The sequence below is a fragment of the Homarus americanus genome, unplaced genomic scaffold, assembly GCF_018991925.1.
Source record: "Homarus americanus isolate GMGI-L3 unplaced genomic scaffold, GMGI_Hamer_2.0 scaffold39675, whole genome shotgun sequence".
Taxonomy (NCBI): domain Eukaryota; kingdom Metazoa; phylum Arthropoda; class Malacostraca; order Decapoda; family Nephropidae; genus Homarus; species Homarus americanus.
The window spans coordinates 18,766,366-18,790,298 of NW_024736071.1; the positions used below are offsets into that span (position 1 = coordinate 18,766,366).

Here is a 23,933-nt window from a genome sequence, read left to right on the forward strand (position 1 = left end):
AAACACCTGTGGGTATCAGTAAGCATAATTAAACCTGTATTCACATTTAAACAGTTGGGCTTATAATTTTATTTGTTTTTGTTGTGTCTAAAACCACATACTATTTACACTTATTAAATTTGTAAAGATTCCTATACACTGCCCCCTCACTTAATGGAGGGTTGTGTTCTTAGAAAATGTCGTGTTGAGTGAACCCATTATAACATGGGGAGAGAGGGAATGCACAGGTGGACCCTAAAAAGTACCCCCACCAAAAATAATGTACAGTTGGGTCTTCATTTACGCTGTCAATTGAACCCGTGGAGTACCGAGTAAAACAAGAAATGCATAAATGAAATAACAGAACATGTGGGATTAATTGAAAAAGAGACTGGGCCGACCCCCAAACTCCACTTTTTCTGACACAATACGTACCTTGTAGTCAAAATAACATCTTAATTTTATGATGGTATGCACACAATAAATAATTAAGAGCAATATCAATAATATTAGGTTTTTTAACACTTACATTAGTAGAAAATATGGCTGGGCACACTTGGATGGGAGGTTGGTTCCGAGGCAGAGGGCAGATTACTGGCCCTCACCTGTATCACTTGTATCACTATCCACCACATAGGCTTGCAGGGCCTCTTTGTCAAACCCCTCAAAGTCCATATCCTCACTATCACTGACTTGAGCCGGCCGTGGTGGGTGGCGGGTGAAGTACTTGGTAATGTTTTGATGACTGGGCGACCTTGTGCGCACCCTGCCCGCGCCGCTTCCCGCGTAAATGACCAAATTTACCGCGTAATTAAAGCATTTCAATTCTGGCAAGGCACCGCGTAAATGACCAAACGCGCAAACAGAAACCGTGTAAATCCAGACTCAACTGTACTCCAAAACCCAAGTTCAAAGACATTGTACAGCTCCAAAGTAGCTCACTAATACACACACATCTACCAAATTCACTTCAACATAATGTTGTGGAGGCACTGGCATTTCCATGAAATCAGTTCCTGAACAGCAAAAAAAAAAAAAAAAAACTACCATACTAATGCTAAATAGTACACAACTACTGTACTGTAATTAATAACATACTATCTCCATAAAAATAAGCAGCTAAAACCATTTATTAAAAGCTAAATGAAAGTTTAATACAACTGTCACTTGCATAGATACTAGCTGTGTCATGCGTGGTTGCCCTCAAGCCTCACCATAACCTAGACTGGCAGGGGACACTCCCCCTCCCGACCCTTAGCAATGCTCCCACTGCTGCTCTAACTCACAAAGAAATGTTTATTTCCATTAAGTTATTGACTATGATATTTACTTCTTTTACCTTTTTTTTGCACATTGTGTGTGTATGTAAATGAGTAAAAAAAGTGAATAAAGTTAAGTTTTTGTACCTGAAATTACAAGTTGAAAATAACCATAACATAACCCCCCCCCCCCACATACTGATAAATTTGAGTACTTTTTAAAAAGTAAATACAGTACCCAAAAACATTACTTGAGAACAGTACTCAAGTAAATATTATTTTCTTTTTAATTTACAACTCTGCATAACTCCTGCTAAATCTTATTGGCCCACGATGAGGTGTTTTAATCACTTTGTGTTTTTGACCTTATGATAATTATGATGATTTTTATTTATTTTTTCATATTCTGTGTCTAGGAGTGTGTGTGCATGTAACTGATTAAAAAAAAAATATGAAGAAAGTTATATTTGTCTATCCGAAATTATGGCTCTAATATTCTCAGCATTCCTATTGATTGACTCGTTCACGGAGAAACCACTTTGACAGAGTGGGTAAACTGGCCTCTCTCTAGTTGTTGAAGAATGTCTAATTTAATTTGCTGGGTTAACGTGATCCTATTCTTCTTTGCTGGAGTATTCCCAGGCAGATAGTTATAGAAGTAGGCATAAAAACTGCAGTTAATCCAAGTGAAGTTTTTGGTTGTGGCAGAACCACGTGGGTGGCATGGGGACACTACCAATGGACTTAAACAGCTGGCCAACTGGGGAGGCTACCAATGGATAGTTTATTAACATTAAATAACATTACTTAAACATATATATATTCATTTTTTTTTACATTAATTTTACTACAGCTACAACCAGGGTCTTATTTTCTCATGTAGAACTATCGTCCCGGACTCCCGGCTGTAAACACAAACGAAAACAATGGCGTCCCATCTCCTCTTGTGCGACCATATTATTATTCATATATACAGTATTGTATAAGGTGCATTCAGAAACATTATTTAAAGAATGTAGTTTGCAATTTTCATTTATTGTATTGTTTTGGGGGGAAAAGAGGGTAAAAAGCCACACAAAAGATATGAAAAGGTCACACTTGGGAACGCATCTCATTATTATTGTTTTATTTTAAAGGTAATTAATGATTCGCGATGCGATGATTTACCTTACACTGCAGTAACGTCGTTATTCGAGGCTTTGCTGTACAGGGACATTATACTTCATTCTTCAAATGCAATTAATTTAAAATCAATCATAAAAAAATGATGCTCTATAGTATGCCACAGTTCATTCTTCAAATGTATACAGGTATTTAACTTCAAATTAATCATAATAAATAATGATTCTCTATAGTATACCACAGTTTACTCTTCATATGTACAGTAAATACAGGGGTAATGATTTACTATAATGCCAGTATGTCATTTATAAGAAAAAGGGAAATTTGCGTTACAAATACAGGGTATTGTGAATGCATTATGATGACCTTACATTTCATTATTCGAGTTTACAGTATGTTATCAAGTATTTCAGTTAATATATGGTCTTTATTTAAACCAGGAAATTTTTTCTTTTTCAAGTAAAAAATAAAGGGGGGAGGGGGATACCTTTGATACAGCCTTGCTAAAATTGAAACCGGGGGGGTGGTGGACACTTCTCAAATTAATCTGCAAACTAACCTTGCTAGCACTTGCCACTACAGGTGGAGGCAGAGAATTTGAAAAGAGATAAGGTCTTGCCCGCTGCCTGAGAAGGGAGATAAGCTCTTGTGGTCCAGTAGTATAGCCTCCAGCTGCACCTCCCAGGGCTTTACCCAGAGTGCTGTTGATGATATCCACTCTACCAACAGGCAAACCAAAATATTCTTCTGTTCCTCTGTATGATGAAGTAAAAGTGTATACAGTATATATATATATATATATATATATATATATATATATATATATATATATATATATATATATATATATATATATATATATATATATATATATATATATATATATATATATATATATATATATATATATATATATATATATATATATATATATATATATACATATATATATATATATATATATATATATATATATATATATATATATATATGCTGGAGATAGGTTACAATGTGAGAATACAATCCTTATACAAGATTTGAGACAGTTTTGCAGTAAATTATTTTTTATCCCACACATTAATTATCAGTTTCTTAAAATCAATATTTCAACTTTATCTTCAATACACATTTTTAAGAATAAATGCAGAGGGTTTTTACCTTCCTGAAGAACCCAAAAATCCTGTGGCATGGCACTCATCAACAAATACTATGGCATTATATTTATCAGCAAGATCACAGATTTTTGTTAATGGAGCCACATTTCCATCCATACTAAATACGCCATCTGTTACAATTAGTTTCATGCGAGCATCGTGGCATTCCTGGAGTTTGATCTCAAGATCTTCGGGAAGAAAAAATACCATTGTTATTTAGTTGTATGTACTGTACAAAAAATTTATACATTAATGAACTTACAATAATGGCTCTTTAATTATTAATTACAACAATGACCAGACACAGATACTGGTATTGTGGGTTCCGAGTTATAGAAAGGTAGCCTGCCTGGCACCCTACAAAAATCAATCTATATAAAACCTGCAGACCACAATGGAATCTTCTTATAATTACCGATGCAGTCTTGCCAAAATCACCTAACTGACAATGGTTGGGGTCAACCTGCCACCAGTATCATACACAGAGAAGTATCAAGTCATAAGTGGTGACACAATAGTAGCAGAGATGTCCTTTTCAAATTAATTTAACAAAATTAAAAATAATTGAGTAATTTTAGTTGATTTTTAATGTTAACTGACCCAATCCTGACATAATGGAAAGATATTTTTTATATTCCAAGAAATGGATGACTGCTGATATACCATGTATGTTTGAAAAATAGCATCTAGACATTAATGTTCGCCAATGGGCCATTAATCAAAGCTGGGGGGACATAGTTTGATAATACAGTATTTGTGTACAGCCATCTATACAGTATTGTACATTCTTATAATAAATTTTACTCACAATCTCAGTAAAGGTATCATACCTTGCATATTCTTATGTTGATATCTGAACTTGCGGGCCTTACAAAGTCGAATGCCATCAATTATGGATGCATGATTTAGTTCATCTGAGAGAACCGCATCAGAAGGAGTAAGAAGTACTTCAAACAGTCCAGCATTGGCATCAAAACAAGAGGCAAATAATATAGCATCATCGCGACCATGAAATCTTGCTATTTTTTTTTCCAGCTCCTGTAAAGAAAGGGTACAAGAGTGTACAGGTGGCCTATCAAAAATCCGGCAACCGATAAACCGGAACCTTCAGTTTTCCGGCATGGATTTCGGAGCGCATTTTCAAATATTTCTTTGTTTATTTAATGAAGATATATGTTTTAGCTCATAAAATTCATACAAATTACCCGGCCAGAATATAATTTACATTGCTGGAATTCTTACAATTTGATGATCATTTTGAATATAAACATCATAGATTTTGCATTAGACATACAAATTTTAGATATAATGTTTACTCTGAGTAAATATGTTATCTTTTGTGCAAAATATATGAAATTTATATTCAAAATATTCCTGGTCTTACAAGGAATCCAGCAATGTCAATTATATTATCCTAACTTAAGTGTTTAATTTTCTTTGTTTAAAGGACTGTACAGGTAGTCATTTTCTGTTAAACTTACCTATACAGCAAATATAACCATCAGTTTTCCGGCATTTTCGAAAATCCGGCACTCCTCAGGTCCCGAGGTTGCCGGATTTTTGATAGGCCACCTGTATATGTATACAGGTACAGTACCTGTAATTACAAACTAATATGAAAGGTTAAGTGGCATAGAATCATAGTGTCTGTGGATTGAAAATACAGTACAGTATAGTAAAGATTCATTAAGAATGATCCTGGTGAAGCGGATATTGCTTAAGCCGGACAAAATTATTTGCCCAAAATTAAAAAAAAAAAAAAATTGGACAAAATTTGTACTCCGATGACATGTCCGCCTTGAACCAAAATTTCAAGGGACCAATGTGTCAGCGCACAGGTGCCCGAGAGTTATCAACTGTTGTTTGGGAGAATATTCTTTCATTCACTCTAATAATGATATCATGTTTTTAATTATATTATCGTAAGTAAATGCATGGTTTATATAATTGGTTTACCACTGTGCCCGTCATCTTTTCAAATCACACTACAAGATATGTATTTCTCCCATACGTATTTCGATCATATGCCTGGCAACAGGACCCTGGAAGTGAGTGAGTGACCGCTAGTTAGAGCGTCGTCTGCAGTTGTGACTCCCCTCCCTCCCAGCCATTATTTCACTGGATTTATTGTTATTATTAGCATTTACTGATATAATAGGGCTTAATAGTCATTTATCATGGTATTGTAGCCATGTTAGACTCACACTGTAACCACCAAGCTACTGGACCAAGAGTAACTTTCTTAATTTATATTTACTCAGTTACATGCACACACTATCCTACATACATACTGTATTGTGAAAAGAGTAAAAGAAATAATTGTCTTTACAACCTCTTATGCCGGACACCCCTTCTCCCCCAATTAGTCTGCCTTAGCGAGGTTTTACTGTATTGGGAATTGTAAATGACTTGTATTTATAGTAGGCTGTGCAGGTTAGCAGTTCCCCGACTAGGGGCCGGGCAAGTTATTCTTTACGTCCATGTACCTGACAGTTGCCCGGCAGACAAGCGAATAATTTGAGAGCAAAATACACTAACTAAGAGAGGAATTGTCAGACTTCTGTTTGACCCCACTTGACCATACAAGTTTAACCAGGGAAGTCCATCAATAGGCCATTTGTCTGCAGTATACGAGGATTAGTGACCTTTGTCAGGTGTAGGCAATTTATCTCTACATTAAGCTGCCAAATGTATTCCTATCTTCAAATAATCTTTCTACATCATCATAGGTGATTATACAGTACTAAATCTACTGAATCATCATCTGCCAAGTCACCAAGGAGTGAATTTTACCACTCAACTGAGCACAGAATTATTGCTATTGGTCAAAAATTTTATGAGAACTATATTTTACCAAGAAATGAAAAAAAAGAAGCGATGTTACAATACAATAAAATAAAATAAAATAAAATAAAATAAAATAAAATCCAACGAACTGGTAAATCTCGAGCCACGGACTAGCACCAGTATGATGAGGAATTTCAGCACAATTACAGTACAAAAGTGACATTGGCAAGGAGTGAATATAAGTTATCTATGAGTTGTTGATGATTTTTCAATGGTTGGAATGGGACTGTTATTATGGTGATCATTATGTGGTTGTATGGGCTGGATGTGGTTGTGTCAAACTGCAATTCATGGAATAGGGATCCCTGGTGGTTAAAGGAGACAGTGGTGAGGATGGTGTACAGCAGTAGTTTCATCCCAAAATGACAGATGAGGGCATGGTGATAATCAGAAAAAGTTGAGAGATTGGGGAGTGGGACTGAGGCCCTTACCGTATTTGTCGGCGTACAAGGCCACGGGGTGTATAAGACGACCCCAAAAATTTCCATTTAAAACATAGGTTTTGAGCTATACTCACTGTTTAAGACTACCTCAAATCTGACACTTATCAATGGGAGCTTACTGCCCCAGTAGTCCTTTACCAGCCATCCCACTGACCAGTGGAGTGATGCTGTTAAACACACTGCTAAGCAACACAGCCTTGGTTACTTAAAATAAGGCCAATTCACTTAAAGTAATGGCATCAAACATTACCAGCTGGTGTAGTGTAAACACTAGTGATGCCACTGAAGCGTCGTCTGGAACTAATGTCGGTGTCGAGTAAAATTTGACCATTTACTTGAAATGAATTTACTGGTTTATTTGTTTATTTATTTATAATATACTGTGATATATTAGAAATGTAGGCATAATATACACTGCAGGTATTTTCTTTAATTTATAAACTTGCTTCGCGAGACGATCGGTAGGACTGGCTGTTTGTTTACGTCGGCGGCAGTGGCAAATGGCGGGCGGTGCGTGGTGATACCTGCGTTTATTATGTTGTTATTTTACTGTATTTACGGTATGTTAGACAGGTTTATAATAAATTTTTATTATTTTAATATACCAGTAATCTTATTTTTAATCTAGCTTCCCAAACGTAAATTTAAGTAGAAAATAATTAGTGGTAGGACCGTGGGATTAAGGCGAGTGTTTTACGATGTTCTCCATCACCACTGGTGACACACTAAACCACAAGATGGAGAGGTTCGGATTTTATACCCGGCATTTAAGATGACCCCTAATTTTGGGCTGATTTTTTTAAGGTTCAAATTCCGTCTTATATGCCGACATATACGGTACTTTAATTGGTAGACAGAATAACAACAACTAATTAATGAAAGGTAGTCCCCCCAAAAGTTACAGTATATTTGTTTAAACAGAAGTTGAAATAAGTGAGGGTATATTTAATGCTAAGACTTACCTTGTGGATGTCTTGAGTTCCACATACAAAGCGAACAGATGAAAGTCCTGCTCCATACTTGTCAAGTGCATCTTTCCCTGCCTGAATTACTTCAGGGTGGCTCTAAATGGAGAAGTTGTCTTACAGTACATTACAAGTGACAGTAGAATATTCAGAACACCCCTGTACTTTATGCAGAATTAAGATTCGAGCTTTTAATGTACAGGTATCACATCTGACAAAGATCATCTGAAATTAGAAAACTGATAGAATATGGCTCATGCTATATGCCAGTCTTTGCATGAGAAGGGGTAAATTGACTTTTTGCAGTACAGTATATTATTCACTGCAACTACACAATATTCAATTTATCTATGACCATCTCTACACTGGTAAAATTGTATGCAGTAAGGAAACTCCAAAGGAAAGGTTTCTAATCTGATATTCGACATTCATTAATGATAGAGCAAATGAGTTCCCACTTAAGTAACTAAGACTGTTGGAGTGGTCATAATGCCACTCTGGTTCTTGCACTAAGGGAGCACTGTGATATTTCAAGGGGGTCTGTGAAGAAAAATACTAGTACAGTATGTATGACCCACAAAACAAGGAGAAAAAGTTTATGCACGCACACACGATTGTGATCAAAACTAAGCAAATGAAACAAACTTGATAAGGAAAGTGTCCTAAATATGCACTCTGCTAGACCACATCAAATATTCCCAGGACTTGAATATCAGGAGGGGTCAGAGGTCAACTCATAGAGGGACAAAGAGCAAATAAGTCTAAGAATTACTGCTCCATGCATTATTGCAGGACTGACTATAAATTCTCTATATAGTTCAAATAAAGTTGCTGATCTTTTACCTAACTTCTAACTACAGTACTGTATACTGAGGCGGTTTTCCCTGCCCTGTTATTACTACAGTACAATATAGGTTTTGCCATTTATTGGTGATGATTCTCTCTGATGCTGTCTGTATGCCTTACTACGGCAAGAATCATAATACCTGTACTGTAAGCTTAAAGCAAAAATTAGGCTATGGAAGGTTTTCCCCCCTTAAATTTATCAAATGGAAAGTGCCAGTAATAAAATTCGAAAGATTATGAGGACTGGAATTGACCTTTAGGTTCATTATTCCAGGTCCAAAAATTAATACTGAATATTGGACTACATATTCTGGCTGACAACATTTAAGCTATATACAGTACACTGGACCCTTGCTTTATACGCATTCACTATATGCGAATCCGTATTTGTGCTGCGACCCTATTTCTACCCATAATTCATTTTATGTGGAAAAGATTCCCAATTATGTGTTCTGTAGAAGATATGGTGCACTAGTTTCATATTACAGTATATTATAACAGGGTTGCTATGATTTAAATCAAATGATTTAAATCACATGATATAAATCGATTTAAATCAGAGTAAAAAAATCATGATTTAAACCAAAATGATTTTTTTACTAATAACTGTTCTCTTTTTATTCTACATGATTGAAAAGTATATGCAATGCAGCAGGCTAATAACATTATTTGGATTTACATAATTATGTACTGTACTATAGTCTGTTCTCTCCAGTTTTGCAAAACTTTGATCATATCATAAGGTCTCATTATTAATGTATATATTTACATGAAATATATTGTTACCTAAGATAATAAATACTATTGAAATTCAGAAATCATCACATCCCAGGATCTTTGTATAGAAGAGCAGGAGGAACAATGCTAGTAATACCATCAGACACACGATGGAACAGTGACAGATTCTATTGAATCTTATTTAAAGAACTGGGAGACCCTTGTCAAAGTGTGCAAAGAAAATAGTGAAGACATTGATAAGAAAATTGAAAGGAAAGTTAATGATAAGGCATTAAAAATAACTGCAGAAGACTATTTAGAGAGACTGAAGCCTATTGCTGTAACATTGGACTGTGTTCAGAGAGAACATACCCTATTAAGTGATGCTGTAGAAATCTGGGTAAACCTGAAAACTGATATTAAGGAGTATTTAACAGATAAGGAGGATATGGATAATTTTGAAAAAAGAATCAAAGTAGCATTGACAACTGCCCATTTTCTAGCTAATGTGATAGATCCAAGGTATCAGGGCAGACATCTGACCCCTGAGCAGAGAGACATTGCAGAACAGTATGTGTGTGAGTCTCTTCCACATTTCCTTTCAACATTAATGTCCTTCCATGGAAGAAGTGCACCATTTAAAGAGGTCTATTTTGGTAAAGATGTTGTAAAATCTCTCTCACCCCTTGCTTGGTGGCAGTATTTTGCCAATGATATGACAGGAAATGTAATGGATGTTCCTAGGCAATTATTTACAGCTGTTGCATCATCAGCAGGGGTCGAGAGAATTTTTTCCACATTTGGATTTGTACACTCAAAGATAAGAAATCGCCTAGGACAGGAAAAGGCATCTAAGCTTGTCACAGTATATAAGCATTTCAAAGTTCAACTAAGCTAATTTAAATGTTTTGAACTATTTTTTGTTGTTTACAGAATGAGAATATTGTGTTGACTTGAAGTTATTACCGGTAATTATTAATACACTATAATCCTACAAATGTAAGAAAATAAACTTATTACCAGCATTATTTTTTTTACAAAATGAGAATATTATTCTGTTGACTTGAAGAAGTTAAGTTATTAATTTTTGAAACACTGTAATCCTATAAGAGCATTTATCTTAAATTTAATTTTTACGTTTGGATTTGTGCACTCAAATGTAAGATATGTTACCAGTTTTCTTTTATTTTACAAAAGAATATTAGTGTGTTAAATTCCATTGGTACATCTACTGCATAAATATTTTAATGCCAATTTTCTGTTTATTATCCTGAATAAGCTTTGGTTGTAAAATACTGTTTTTATGGTTTAAAAATACTCTTTTAATGCAATTAGTAAAAAAATAAAAAATCGATTTAAATAAAAAAAATCCAATTTAAATCAAATAAATCGATTTTTTTTAAATCATGATTTTTTCCAACCCTGTAATTATAATACTGTATAATATAATATAATATAATATAATATAATATAATATAATATATTATATTATACAGTACATCCGTCATTCGTGATTTTGATGATTCACGGTAAGCAGATGGTGGTTATGGTGGCTAGCTTGCAAGCCTTTTCCCACAGCACAACGAGTCACCCCACGCAGCATCTTGTGTTGTACTCTCAAAACTTTAGTGTTTCTGTGTGAAATAGCTCCTAAAAGACTGCCTAGTTTCAGTGTTAGTGATGCTAGTAGAGTGAAATGTAAAAGGCAGAAGTCACTGATGACCCTGACAAAGAAAGTTTTATTATTAGATAAGTTAAAAGAGGGGATGAGTGGTGCCACAGCTGGTCAGTTGTTTGGTATAGGTATACAATAGTGCACCAAGGTAGTACATCTAAGTTACTATTCGTGGTTTTGCCAATTCGAGTCCTTTTTTGGAGCCTATCCCTCACGAATGGCAAGGGTCTACGGTATTATATTATATCTTTATTTCTAAACCACATTACAGTACTTTAATGATTTTTCTTAATTTTTATAGCATTTATGCTCCAGAAATGGTTGTGAAATGTGGCACAATGTGCGTGTGTCTGTGTTTACTGTGCTGTATGTAACGTCATGGGATGCGGCTGGAGTGGTGAGTCAGCCACTCCACACACTTTCACTTTCCACACAAACAATGTCCATGCTCTTCATGTCTTAGTTCATAGTTTTATATTTTATAGTTTTATATTTTATTATTTTTATTTGTAACCCACATTAGATTATTGTAATGATTTTTCCACAACTTTTATAGCATTCCTGTTGACTTTTAGGAGTTGTGGAACATATCCTAATTTTCTCCATAAGATTAAGTATTACTATATGCGGATTTCCATTATGCTGTGTTGTGGCAGAACGCAACCATAGCATAATGTGAGGGTCAGGTGCATATCTAATTGCTGTATATCAATACTCCTGGTCTATAGCATGTTTTACAATTCTGTACAGGCTACACTGATGATGTCACTCCTAAGAAACTAAAATGTATGATGATAATTTAAATACATACTATGAGTACAGCTCCTCTCCGACTTACGACCTACTCAACTTACGACCACCCGCACTTACAACCTGCCTCAGGTCGTACTAAAATTTTGTCAAATTACGTCTTTTCGAGTCCCAACTTCAGTACACAGACAAAATTTTCGTTTGTAATTCACTTTAATATGGCTGGCAAGCTTAAAAGTGAGAGTTTTGTGGTACTGAGAAGAAAAAGAGACTCCCATTTTAGATTTTTTTTATTTATTATTTAAGCATTTTCGACTAACGACCTGGATTTGGGTCCCTAACACCGTCGTAAGTCAGGGAGGAGCTGTAACTGAATATCTCAGTCTCTTGGATTGAAATTTGAACACCCTGTTCTACCATCTCAATACAGTATGTAGGAACCACACGTAAAAAACTTCTAAATACGGTATACAGGTAGTCCCCGACTTACGACCAACTCGACTTACATCCACCTGCACTTACGACCGCCTCAGTCGTACCAAAATGTGGTCAAATTATGTATTTTTGAGTCCCAAAGTCAGTACACAGACAAATTTTCATCTGTAATTCACTTTAAAATGGCTGGCAAGCTTAAAAGTGAGTGTTTTGTGGTGCTGAAAAGAAAAAGAGACCCAAATTTTCGATTTTCTATTTGTTACTGTATTTAAGCATTTCCAACTTACGACCTGGATGTCGGTCCCTAACCGCGTAATAAGTCGGGGAGTACCGGTACAGTACTGTATTAAGAGTTTTTAAGACTTGATTTTGAATTAAAACTTTGAACACAGGATGCAAAACTTCTTACTGAAAGACCGAGGTAATTATTTGAGCAGAAGTTAAGAATAACAGACTCCTGTCCTTGGACTCGGATTTTCACAGCTTGTTTACTGGTGATGACACGTTCAGTCTTCCAGGTTCCTGCAGCTTTCATTCCTTCCAGTTCAGCACCCAAGACATCCCGACACAATGCCTGGGCATGGCTTGAACGCACTCCTTTACAATAATTCTTTAAGTGACATGTCCCTGTTAAGAAGTTGGATACAAGGTAACATGTAGAGGATTAAAATTACCAAGTCATAAAAATTTTGTGTACTACTGTATAACTATATTTCCTCTTTAAGAGTAATAATCCAAATAATAAACATGCCTTCTCTCTCTTCCTTTGTGTTTCTGGTAATGAAGTAAACACATTTAAGAGATGGAGCTTTATTCTTGATGTTTCATCACAAGACATCAGGAATAAAGCTCCATCTCTTAGTCGTGTTTCCTTCACTGCCACACTACCATCTGTCCACTATGAACATGTTCTTTGTATTATTGTTTGCAAATTAATTATTTTTGCATGTTTGTGTTGAGGAGCAGCAAAAGCAGAAAAAAAAGAGTAAATAAATGGCACATAAATAATGTACAATACAGTATATCAAATTACTGTACCTGTACTTGATGGCAGCTGTTGGGTAAAACTAGAATGGAATGCCCCCCCCTACCCCCTGCAAACCCAGGGTGCAAGCCCAGAAAGTACAGCCTATAGCAAAGATCAGGGGATTGGCACAGCTCTGGTGACCATAAAGCATGTTGAAACAGTTAATGCTTTTCTGTTAAATTTGTGAATCTGGTTATTAATCAGGCTACAAATTAGCAATGCCCAGCAGCCTTGTTTAAGGGTTGAACAGACTTGTATTTTGAGAGAAAAATACCCAGATGGGAATGCTTAGCCAGTGAAGCCCATCAACCAGTGAGGTGAAGGGAGAGGGAAGGGGCTGTGTGTGTGTGTGTGTGTGTGTGTGAAGGGAGAGGGAAGGGGCTGTGTGTGAGTGTGTGTGAAGGGAGAGGGAAGGGGCTGTGTATGTGTGAAGGGAGAGGGTAGGGGCTGTCTCTGTGTGTGTGTGTGTGTGTGTGTTTAAAATGATGTCGTATCGTGTTGCTACAGGTAAGCGGAACCTTGAAATTTCTGTTCCCACAATGACCTGGCTTAAGAAAGTCCAGGAACATGCTATAGGCTGAGAGATGTCACAGCTGATCCCTCCTATTTCTATTGATCTATTCTCACAATGACCTGTGTTACAAATTGAAGTGAAAAAATCAACATGAATAAGAAAGCCTCAAGGAAAATTGACCATGTTCTTTAAACACCACTGGGTGGAAAAAGGTGAGGGGGCAACCATGATGAGAGACGGGTGTAATAAGACCCACAAACTGTACCAGGAACAATATGCTACCCCCATATCATTACTATTCTCATTACCATGTGTGTGTGTATTCAGTTGCTCCACACTACTAACTGCCTCGACTAATTCACACAACTAAAGTGGCATGGTGCATGTATGATGGTGGAGTGGTGTTGGTGTGGTGTTGCATGGTGGTAATGTGTAGATGTGTTATGTAGTGTGGTTATGATGTGTAGATGTGTTATGTAGTGTGGCTATGATGTGTAGATGTGTTATGTAGTGTGGTTATGGTGTGTAGATGTGTTATGTAGTGTGGCTATGATGTTATGTAATGTGGCTATGATGTGTTATGGTGCGCGATGTGTTATGGTGCGCAATGTGTTATGGTGTGCAGATGTGTTATGTAGTGTGGCTATGATGTGTAGATGTGTTATGTAGTGTGGCTATGATGTGTAGGTGTGTTACGGAGTGTGGCTATGATGTGTAGGTGTGTTATGTAGTGTGGCTATGATGTGTTATGTAATGTGGCTATGATGTGTAGATGTGTTATGGTGTAGCTGTGTTATGTAATGTGGTTATGGTGCGTGGCTGTTATGTAGAGTGGTTATGGTGCGTGGCTGTTATGTAGTGTGGTTATGGTGCGTGGCTGATATGTAGATGTGTTATGATGTGTAGTTATGATGTGTAGCTGAGATGTGTTATGTAGTGTGGCTATGGTAGTAAAGAACTTCAGCTCACCCCCCACAATACAGTAATCAGTTAAGCAGGACAGTTTACTTGTTTATCCCGAGACGTTTGTCTTAATGACGACAGTAGTAATATATTATATAAAAAGTTGTGGTGTTCTTACCTCTCCTGAGGATTAGTGCGGCCATCTTCAGCGGGCGCTGATGAACACTAGGTGTCCTCTTAACGTTGTTACCAACTGTCCCCCACTCTCAAGTCGTAGTCTCACGGATGCTGGTTGACCCAATCTTAAATAAACTCCATGAAAATCCCAAGATGAAGAAGTAACCGAGTATAGTTTCTATGTAGGACACAAAGCAAAACGCCACTAAGCAGGTTCAGTCATACACTACAGGAAGCAATATTATATTCAGACACAATACCCCTGAACAGGGTTTGACACAACACTTGCCTAACACTGCCTACCTGCATTACAAGTTAACTTATTGGAACAAAACATAAAATTATAATTTTCGAAACCGAAAGATTTAATGAATCTATTTATTGATATTTTACGACTGTACTGATGTCACTAATATTTATTTGAGGAAAAGTATCAATAAAATAAAATCTAGGCGCTTGTGGTGCTACCCTAGTGCGATGGACCAATGGGAGCACTTGGCCAGTTGGCTGGCGGGCCGTGGAATCGGCGCCAGCCACACCATTGCCAAAAATACTTAAACTTGGCCTTTCTAATCTCGACATTTGAATGTATCGTAATTTATTTATCATTCATATTTGCATACGCATTTTTTTCTGAAACATATATTAGTGCGCACTAGACTGACTAAGTGAAGTGAATGCGTCAAATATTGGTAAACAGCTGATTTGTCATACGAATTCATACTGTTCATACATCCTGTAAGAGGAAGTATGATCCAACTGAAGTTTAAGATCACCACAGCTTATTTCACCTAAAGATTAACCACCCGAACATTAACCTAACCTAATCTCACCACCCCAAATAGTGTTAGGGTGGTTAATCTTTAGGTGAAATAAGTTAAGGTGTAGATTCTTCAGGTGATCTACTTATGGAGATGTGTTACAACATACTGTACACTGTATAAGTGTGTGTGGACTCCGCGATATGCATAATCAGCACAGTAGCCCACTTACCCAGGGCCGGATTAAGCTTAATAGGGCCTGAGGCACAGATCAACTTGGGGCCCCCTACCCTCAAGGTGTATATATATATATATATATATATATATATATATATATATATATATATATATATATATATATATATATATATATATATATATATATATATATATATATATATATATATAACACATTCAATGTTCATAAGAAACAGAAAATTGAGACGTTGCTAGGACATCGTTGAACGAAGTTCATGCTTTATATGCTTCAACTTCGAGAATGTTTGGATTTGGGGGCCCCTTAGAGTCGGGGGGCCTGAGGCCAGTGCCTCAAGTGCCTTATGGTTAATCCGGCACTAGTGTGCAGCAGAAAAATAACCGACGGACAAACAGATGATAAAAATAATAATTATATTGCATAAAAGTTACAGAAAAATGTGAAGAATAAAAAAGCAAAGAAAATTCTAGAATTATGGTTTAAAAATTATACTGCAGCCGGATACAAGCTAACAAAATCGACAGCAGGACCTGAGAATACAACACGAGAGGGTGTAGTGGATTCCTCCCCTACAAGCACTGAACCTTCTCGAATTCCCCAGCCTACGCCTCCAGCACCTCCCACGGAGCGGGGGTCAACTATCTACCCACGCCTACCCCTGCCTTATAACGCCTGACACCGCTGTGACCAGTCCCTTTTCTACCCAGTGCCACCAGCAAGCAACACCGCCTCCTCCGCGCCAGCCTGGCGGCTCCCGCTCCCGCCGGCGACCTAGGCGTCCATCAAGCCGCGTGCCCTCACTCTGGGCGCCCTCACCACCCAGCTCGCTCTACTCAACGCTTATTACCATGCTACCTACCCACCAACACGCTGCATTGTACATCCAATACAATATGTATACAGTGAGCACATTGATAGTTTCCTTTCTCCATCCCATCCTGAGTGTGAACCAATATCTCATAACCCTACAAGGGATCATTATGAAAGTTCTCCCCGACCCAAAGTAGCCTATTCAAAAATCTCTCCCAACTGTGACCAACTGAAGAATCCCCCCCACCCAAGCTGTTCTTTACTGTTTTACTGACAAATGACTTTCCCATCACTAATTTTGGTACCTTAAGTCAACTAATGAATGTATTATGTAAATCAGGACACAAAAATACAATAAAGCACTGTGTGTGTGTATACGTAGCTGCAATATTGGTTAGGTTACTTAGATTACGGGCTAACCTAACCTCTAACTTGGCAAAGGTAAACCCTACCTCACCGTGGTTGTCACTGATCGGCGTGACCGCATTACCTGGTCATCAACTGAAGAATATGCACCCCAAACGCACCCAACAGACAAAGTTCCCCCTAAAGCGACCTGGGAGTGGGGGGGGGGGGATTCTTCGTACGGTCCAACGAGTGCAATTAAGGTAGGGTAAACTGTCAACCAGTTGTTAGTAGGCACCAAAAAAAAACAAAAAAAAACAAGCAAACACTCGTATAAGATGAAACATGCTCAAGCTCGCGCGACCAAGTACGTAAACAAATACAAATACTGAATCTCTCTCACACACACAAAAAAAACTCAGAGGTGACTTCAATATCACCACCACCACAATAATAGCTTACTGAACTTGAGAAAAAAAAAGAGCCTAGGGGTACACGCTGGGTTCAAGTTTAATAACCCTCCTCCCTACGCCCTTCCCTTTCCTCGCCTATTTTTGTTTTTACCGCAGGATACTGTCAAATTGTGGCTTTGTCACTATAAATTCAAAATAGTGAAAAATGGATCAAGATGTACATGTAGTATCAAGGGAGATTGTGATACGGTGAGAAAGAGTAATGTTATAATATGTAGAGGGCTATAGAGAATGAGAAGCAGGTCGTACGCTCACTGCACCTGTAGTGGATTTCTCCCCTACAAACGCTGTTTGTCGCTGCGTAGCCGACCCCACGAATTCCCCAGTGTATGCCTCGTGGTCTAGGTCAACCAGCGCCACCCACGGAGCGGGGGTCAACTACTAAGCCGCCACCCTCATGATAAGGGCTATTATAGTCCTACCTTCATTTGAGGTTTAGGTTTCAGTGTTGAGCACGATGATATTTGGTAACTTGTTCCAAATATCATCATTAACTCGAATACGCTGAATTGCTTCAAACATAGGTTGGATGCTCATATGAACAATAGGGGTTGGGTGTAAACGGGACTGCCCAGTTTGGGCCAATAGGCCCGCTGCAGTTTCCCCCATTCTTATGTTCTTATCCCATCCTGAGTCTGAACCTAAACATCTCATACCCCACACACTCACTGTCAAGGGGGGGAGGGAGGGCGGGTTGAGAGACTGAGGGGATGACGGTGTTGGCTGATTCATGCCTCACAACGTCAATAACCCTGACTTTTCAGTTATAAGTGGGTATGAGTTTACATGGTTGTTAGGTATTATTAAAGGTGGGGTTCGATTCCTGACTATAGTGCGTTTTTTCTCAGCTGAGAAAAAACGCACTATAGTGAGACATTGTATAATGAAGTCCTCATATATATATATATATATATATATATATATACAATCAACACCTCAACCCGCCAGGATTCGAACCCACGGCCCACAAGCCTATGACTGTGACCGGGGAACGCTAACCGCTGGACCACCAGGATACTTGGAAATTTGGTTGGGTCACCTTACCCTCTGATCTGACTACCGACCGTTGCCGTGCTATTTAAAGATTAGTAGGGTCATTACCTCATACCTGACCATTGTGGACCTGGTCTCACCCTCCTCTGTATATATACACCTTGTTTTGTACTCCTTAGTCTGTACTCACCCCTGAAGGTGTGAATTACACGAAAGCGCTTGGGAACTTCCTGTTTTCTTCTTTCCTTGTGGTTATCAGCATATATATTTAATGTAGATCCACAATGAAAACATGGATAAGATAAACCTTGATAAAATCACACAGGGAAATGGAAACAATGGAGCACCTTAGCTTTCGTCTTTATTCAAGACATCAGAGCCTCAGAGGCAACTTGGTTGGTGGTGAATGGGAGCCTTGGGAGGGAAGTTGGAGAATGCCTCGGGCTAAGGTCTGGGGTCTGAAATTATGCTCAGCTGTGGGGAATCATGTTAATTGACAATACAATTATGCATTGGTAGCCTCAGATCACGAAATGGTTTTTTTTAATAGACACAAACAAATTTTGTCTGGAAAAAATAGTTCAACGGCCAAGGTTCGTGGTAATTTTCTAAAATAGTACAGTACATCTTCCTCTTGTATAAGTGTAGCCAGGCGAGGCCACATCACCAGCTGTTATGAGCAATCGCCTGGGGCATAACGACTGACGGCTACTGTACGAACCAGGCAAAATTTGGGGCGTTACAAGTTTACATTTGGTTGGGCCATTTTCCGGAACTTCCGGGTTGTCCGATGTTGTTTCACAGTACGTACAGTAGAAACTACTGTTTACTGACGATATTGAAAAATTTTGACAGTAAAATATAACTTGAAAAACCAATACTGCACTGGGTAGATAATTATCAGTTCAATAGGTCAATCAAAGCTATCGTTCACTGGGTACACATCAATTGTTCAAAGTCATGAGCAGCTTGCATACCACACAGATACTATATATCTGTGGTCAGTCAGCTGAGGTGAGAATAGTCAGTCTGTGGTCACGCGCCAACAGCTCACCTACCTCCCTCTCTCCTCAACGCTTACTCCACTACACGCTCGCCAAGTTCATACATTCATTCGTTCTCTTACCTTGTCTCATGCATGCAGCACCCGATCACCCATTCGCCCACTCTATTCTCATTGTTACCCCGGTCCCTCACTCATCCTCCTTTTTAATTGCAGTCCTTTATTCTCGCCCAATCACTCATTCTTTCCTTATCACTCTTGCATTCACATTCACAATTTGTTAAACTAAAAACACTCGCTCATTCCAAGCATGACAACTCAGGCACAGGGTATAATCTTTACAAATTAAAGCATTTCCTACACGAATATCTAGAGCATTTAAATATTTAAAGATATATCGGATTAGGCAGCTACAGCATTTCATCTGATGATTAAACACCAAAATGCTACCTGTGGTAGTTAGTTTAGGTTAGCATTAGGGTGTTTAATCATCAGGTGAAATATGCAAGGGTGCATAAACTTCAGGTGATCCAAAAATCTTTAAAACCTCCCGATAAGTGGATGTGTTGGGTGGGTGAAGTGCTTCCACTATCAATGTTTACCACCAACCAGAAAGGATTTACCGGTTTCAGATTGTATATACCTCAGTCCTTCTAGGGAGTTAGGCACCAATCTAAAACAGGTAAAGTTGAGGAGAGCAAAGGAGGAGGAAAGAGTAAATAACCAAGTACAATACGTACTAGAATAAGACAGAAACTGAAAGAAGAGGCTGGTATTGGAAATGAGATTTGAGAGGGGAGGGGCGACTGTGAGAAATGAGTAGGGAAGGGGAGGAGAGACTATGGGATATGAGTAGGGGAAGGGAGGAACGACTATGGGAAATGAGTAGGGGAGGGGTAGACTATGGGAAGTGAGTAGGGGAGCGACTATGGGATATGAGTAGGGGAGGGGGGCGACTATGGGATATGAGTATGGGAGGGGAGGGGGCGACTATGGGATATGAGTATGGGAGGGAGGGGGCGACTATGGGATATGAGTATGGAGGGAGGGGCGACTATGGGATATGAGTAGGGGGGCAACTATGGGATCTGAGTAGGGGTTGGGGAGATTGTGGGAAATGAGTAGTGGAGGGGAGGAACGACTATGGGAAATGAGTAGGGGAGGGGTAAGAGAAGTGAAGGAATGGGAGGGGTAAGAGAAGTGAAGGAATGGGAGGGGAAAGGTAAATGAAGGAATGGGGAGGGGAAAGATAAATGAAGGAATGGGGAGGGGAAAGATAAATGAAGGAATGGGGAGGTAATTGTAGAAGAGGATAAGGCATTAGCAGGAAATGAAAGCAGTACAAGAGGGAGACAGGGTGGGTAAAAATTTTTATGCAGGAAATTGACAAGACAGGTGGTGAGGCATGTGGTTAAAGCAATGCACTGGGTACACAGACTCGCCTGAGAACCATCATCACAACCAGTGATCACATGTTCACCTTCTTCCCTGACCAAAAGTCCTGTGGTTGACATTTGCATGCATACTGACACTATGTTTCACACACTAATATAAGTTTGGAGAGGTAGGAGAGCCTAAATTTGGAAAGTCTTTCTTGACCTAAAGCATCCAGAATGCCATCACTTTAGGTGATGGTGTGGCTTAGTGAACCACTCTAATTTGTTGTTTATAGATTAATTGTCATTGTAATTTCAACATTGAGTTTAGTTAAGTAGTGGAGGTTGCGACCAAAAACCAAATGTTTTTCCATACTTGGTAAATTATCGTTTCAGTCATGTAGCGAATTTTAGAATTTTTAGTACAGTGAGTTCTGCTATAACGCGTGTTTTGACAACGCGAATTGGCTCTAACGCGATTTATGAATAGAGGAACGATATTTGTATAACGCGAACGCTTGTTTGCTATAACGCGATTTTAGCATTTACTATTTCTCCAATTTTGTGGCATTAACTGTGAATATGGTAAAGAAGAATATCTCCAAGAAGCATTCTCTTCATCGCATTCCCGGTGATAATTGTAAAAGAAAGGCTATAACCCTTGAAGAGAAGCTCGATGTTATCAACCTCAAAATCACCCTTCTCCCCCATCAAGTTATATTCATATTTTTTCAAGGTAAAGTGTTACATTTACTGTATGATTTCATTATTAGATATGAATGTAACATTTATTTAGACTGTGCTATCCTTTGTGTTAGGCTAACTACTAAAATTTTATCGATTTCGAGTAGTAATCTGCACCTAACCCTATTTTCTCCATAAGCCCTGTTATTTCTATTACGCGAATTTCTATAACACGATGTTTTACAAGAACACAACTATCGCGTTATAGCAGAACTGACTGTACAGGTATTGGAATCAGTAATTTAAACAATTCTAAGACACTTTCCTTTTATAGCATTTCCATCGGAAATATATATTTTTCAAGTATTTTAATCGATAAAATTACCAACAATATTACTTGTTTAAAGGATATATATATATACAGTACAGTAGAAGTCCAAAAATCCGGACTGCTTGGGGATTGGGTCGGTCCGGATTTTCGGATTTTCCAGATTCTCAGGCAGTACTTTTAAAATTCAAATTTAATGAAGAATAAAGAAGAAATGAACAGGTACATTTTGATAGTTTATTCATTTGCAAATATAGCATTCTTCATTTATCAAAACGAGCAGTTTTAATGAAAAAGCTGTGAATTCTAAATTTTATTCTTTGCCTTTTATATATCATAAATTGTAGACTTTCCAATGTCGTACGTTTCCATTAGAACAGTATTGCTCACACCACGATCTAGTTTCTTAATTATTTCAAGTTTGTCACTCAATTTCAATGTGTTCTTCTTTCTCTTCACACAACGAAGTTTATCTACTTTAGGAGCCATTATTATGGGCTTGTACAGTACTCTGTAAATGGAAAGAGTAGGACTCAAAATATTGTTATATTACAATGGTATTCTATTCATACTGTGCTTGATATAATGCATTCACGGAAATGTAATATTTTTGCTGAACGTACGTATTACAGTGGAAAGTGGGATAAAATCGTGATGAAAACAATGACTTTCGCTTTCTTTCGTTCAAAAGATGTTACCGTAATCGCTTTTCGAATGGTTTTCAGTTCAAAAACTGTTGTATTACAATAATATTCTATCCTAATTGACTTGAATAAATACTACGATACCATATTTCTGAATATTTTCATTAAAATCCATCAAAATCATTTTCCTTGTCATCGTCTGCAGCACCAAACAGCTTCTCCCAGTCCTCTCTTTGAACAGGGCTAGAGGGTACGTGTTTTTCGAATCGTTTTCAGTTAAAAAACTATTACATCACTCGTCTATTTTACCTAAACTGCGCCTGAATGAATATATTCTCGGAGATAAATAGTAGTTTTGTGGAAACGTGACGTATTTCAATGTAAAATAGGATAAAATACATGACGAAAACAAAAGACTTTACCTAAGCTTCCGATGTTCTTGAGATGTTACTCGTTTTTTTAATAGTTTTCAGTTAAAATTCTGATATATTACAATGATATTCTATTCATACTGTGCTTGATATAATACATTCACGGAAATGTAATATTTTTCCTGAAATTACATACGTATTACAGTGGAAAGTGGGATAAAATCATGACGAAAACAATGACTTTCGCTTTCTTTCGTTCAAAAGATGTTACCGTAATCGCTTTTCGAATGGTTTAGTTTAAAAACTGTTGTATTTCAATAATATTCCCTCCTAATTGACTTGAATAAATACTTAAATGGAAATATACAATATTTTTGTTGAAACTACCCGCGTTTCAGTGTAAAGTGTCGTAATAATAAATGGTAAAAAATTTGCCTTCAGCACTTGTGTTTCATGCACGGCGAGCCTCAGTTTATAGGACGTAGAGTGTTTTTAGTGGTTTTGTTGTTCCATTACCCTCAAAAACATGGGTGGAACTATAAACGAGGAATATCATAAATTAACGATTTCTTGGTCAAAAAATCAGGGTCGACTGATAACGAGGGAGGGTTATAGACGAGTATATATTGTATGTTGTCACAGTTTGATTGCCCATTTTAAAGTGGCGACCACGTGGTCGCTTGTTGTCGCTGTGCAGCTGTGGCGCTCACGCATGCGCACATGCACACAAATGCCCGCTAAAAAAAAAATTGTTTTTGAAAAGTCCGGATTCTCGGGTGGTCCGGATTTCTGGCATCTGGATTTTTGGACTTTTACTGTGTATATATATATATATATATATATATATATATATATATATATATATATATATATATATATATATATATATATATATATATATATATATATATATATATATATATATATATATACACAGAGAGAGAGAGGAGAGAGAGAGAGAGAGAGAGAGAGAGGGAGAGAGGGAGAGAGAGGAGAGAGAGAGAGAGAGAGGAGAGGGAGGAGGAGGAGAGGGAGAGGGGAGAGAGGGAGAGGGAGAGGGGGAGAGAGGGAGAGGGAGAGAGGGAGAGGGGAGAGGGAGAGGGGGAGGGAGGGAG

General features: G+C 37.7%; 1 protein-coding gene across 1 annotated transcript in view; it reads right to left on the reverse strand.

Moving 5' to 3' along the window:
• Positions 1-15,581, reverse strand: part of LOC121871872 (2-amino-3-ketobutyrate coenzyme A ligase, mitochondrial-like) — a 19,037-nt gene extending 3,456 nt beyond the window's left edge. The window contains exons 1-7 of the mRNA XM_042374447.1: positions 14,815-15,581; positions 12,602-12,819; positions 7,767-7,868; positions 4,345-4,552; positions 3,519-3,702; positions 2,920-3,115; positions 1-6 (exon numbers count right to left, since the gene is read on the reverse strand). The exon at positions 1-6 is cut by the window's left edge and continues 172 nt beyond it. Coding sequence (XP_042230381.1) covers positions 1-6; positions 2,920-3,115; positions 3,519-3,702; positions 4,345-4,552; positions 7,767-7,868; positions 12,602-12,819; positions 14,815-14,839 — 939 coding nt within the window. The 5' untranslated portion in view covers positions 14,840-15,581. The remainder of the gene's footprint in view (positions 7-2,919; positions 3,116-3,518; positions 3,703-4,344; positions 4,553-7,766; positions 7,869-12,601; positions 12,820-14,814) is intronic.
• Positions 15,582-23,933: the final 8,352 nt, after the last annotated feature.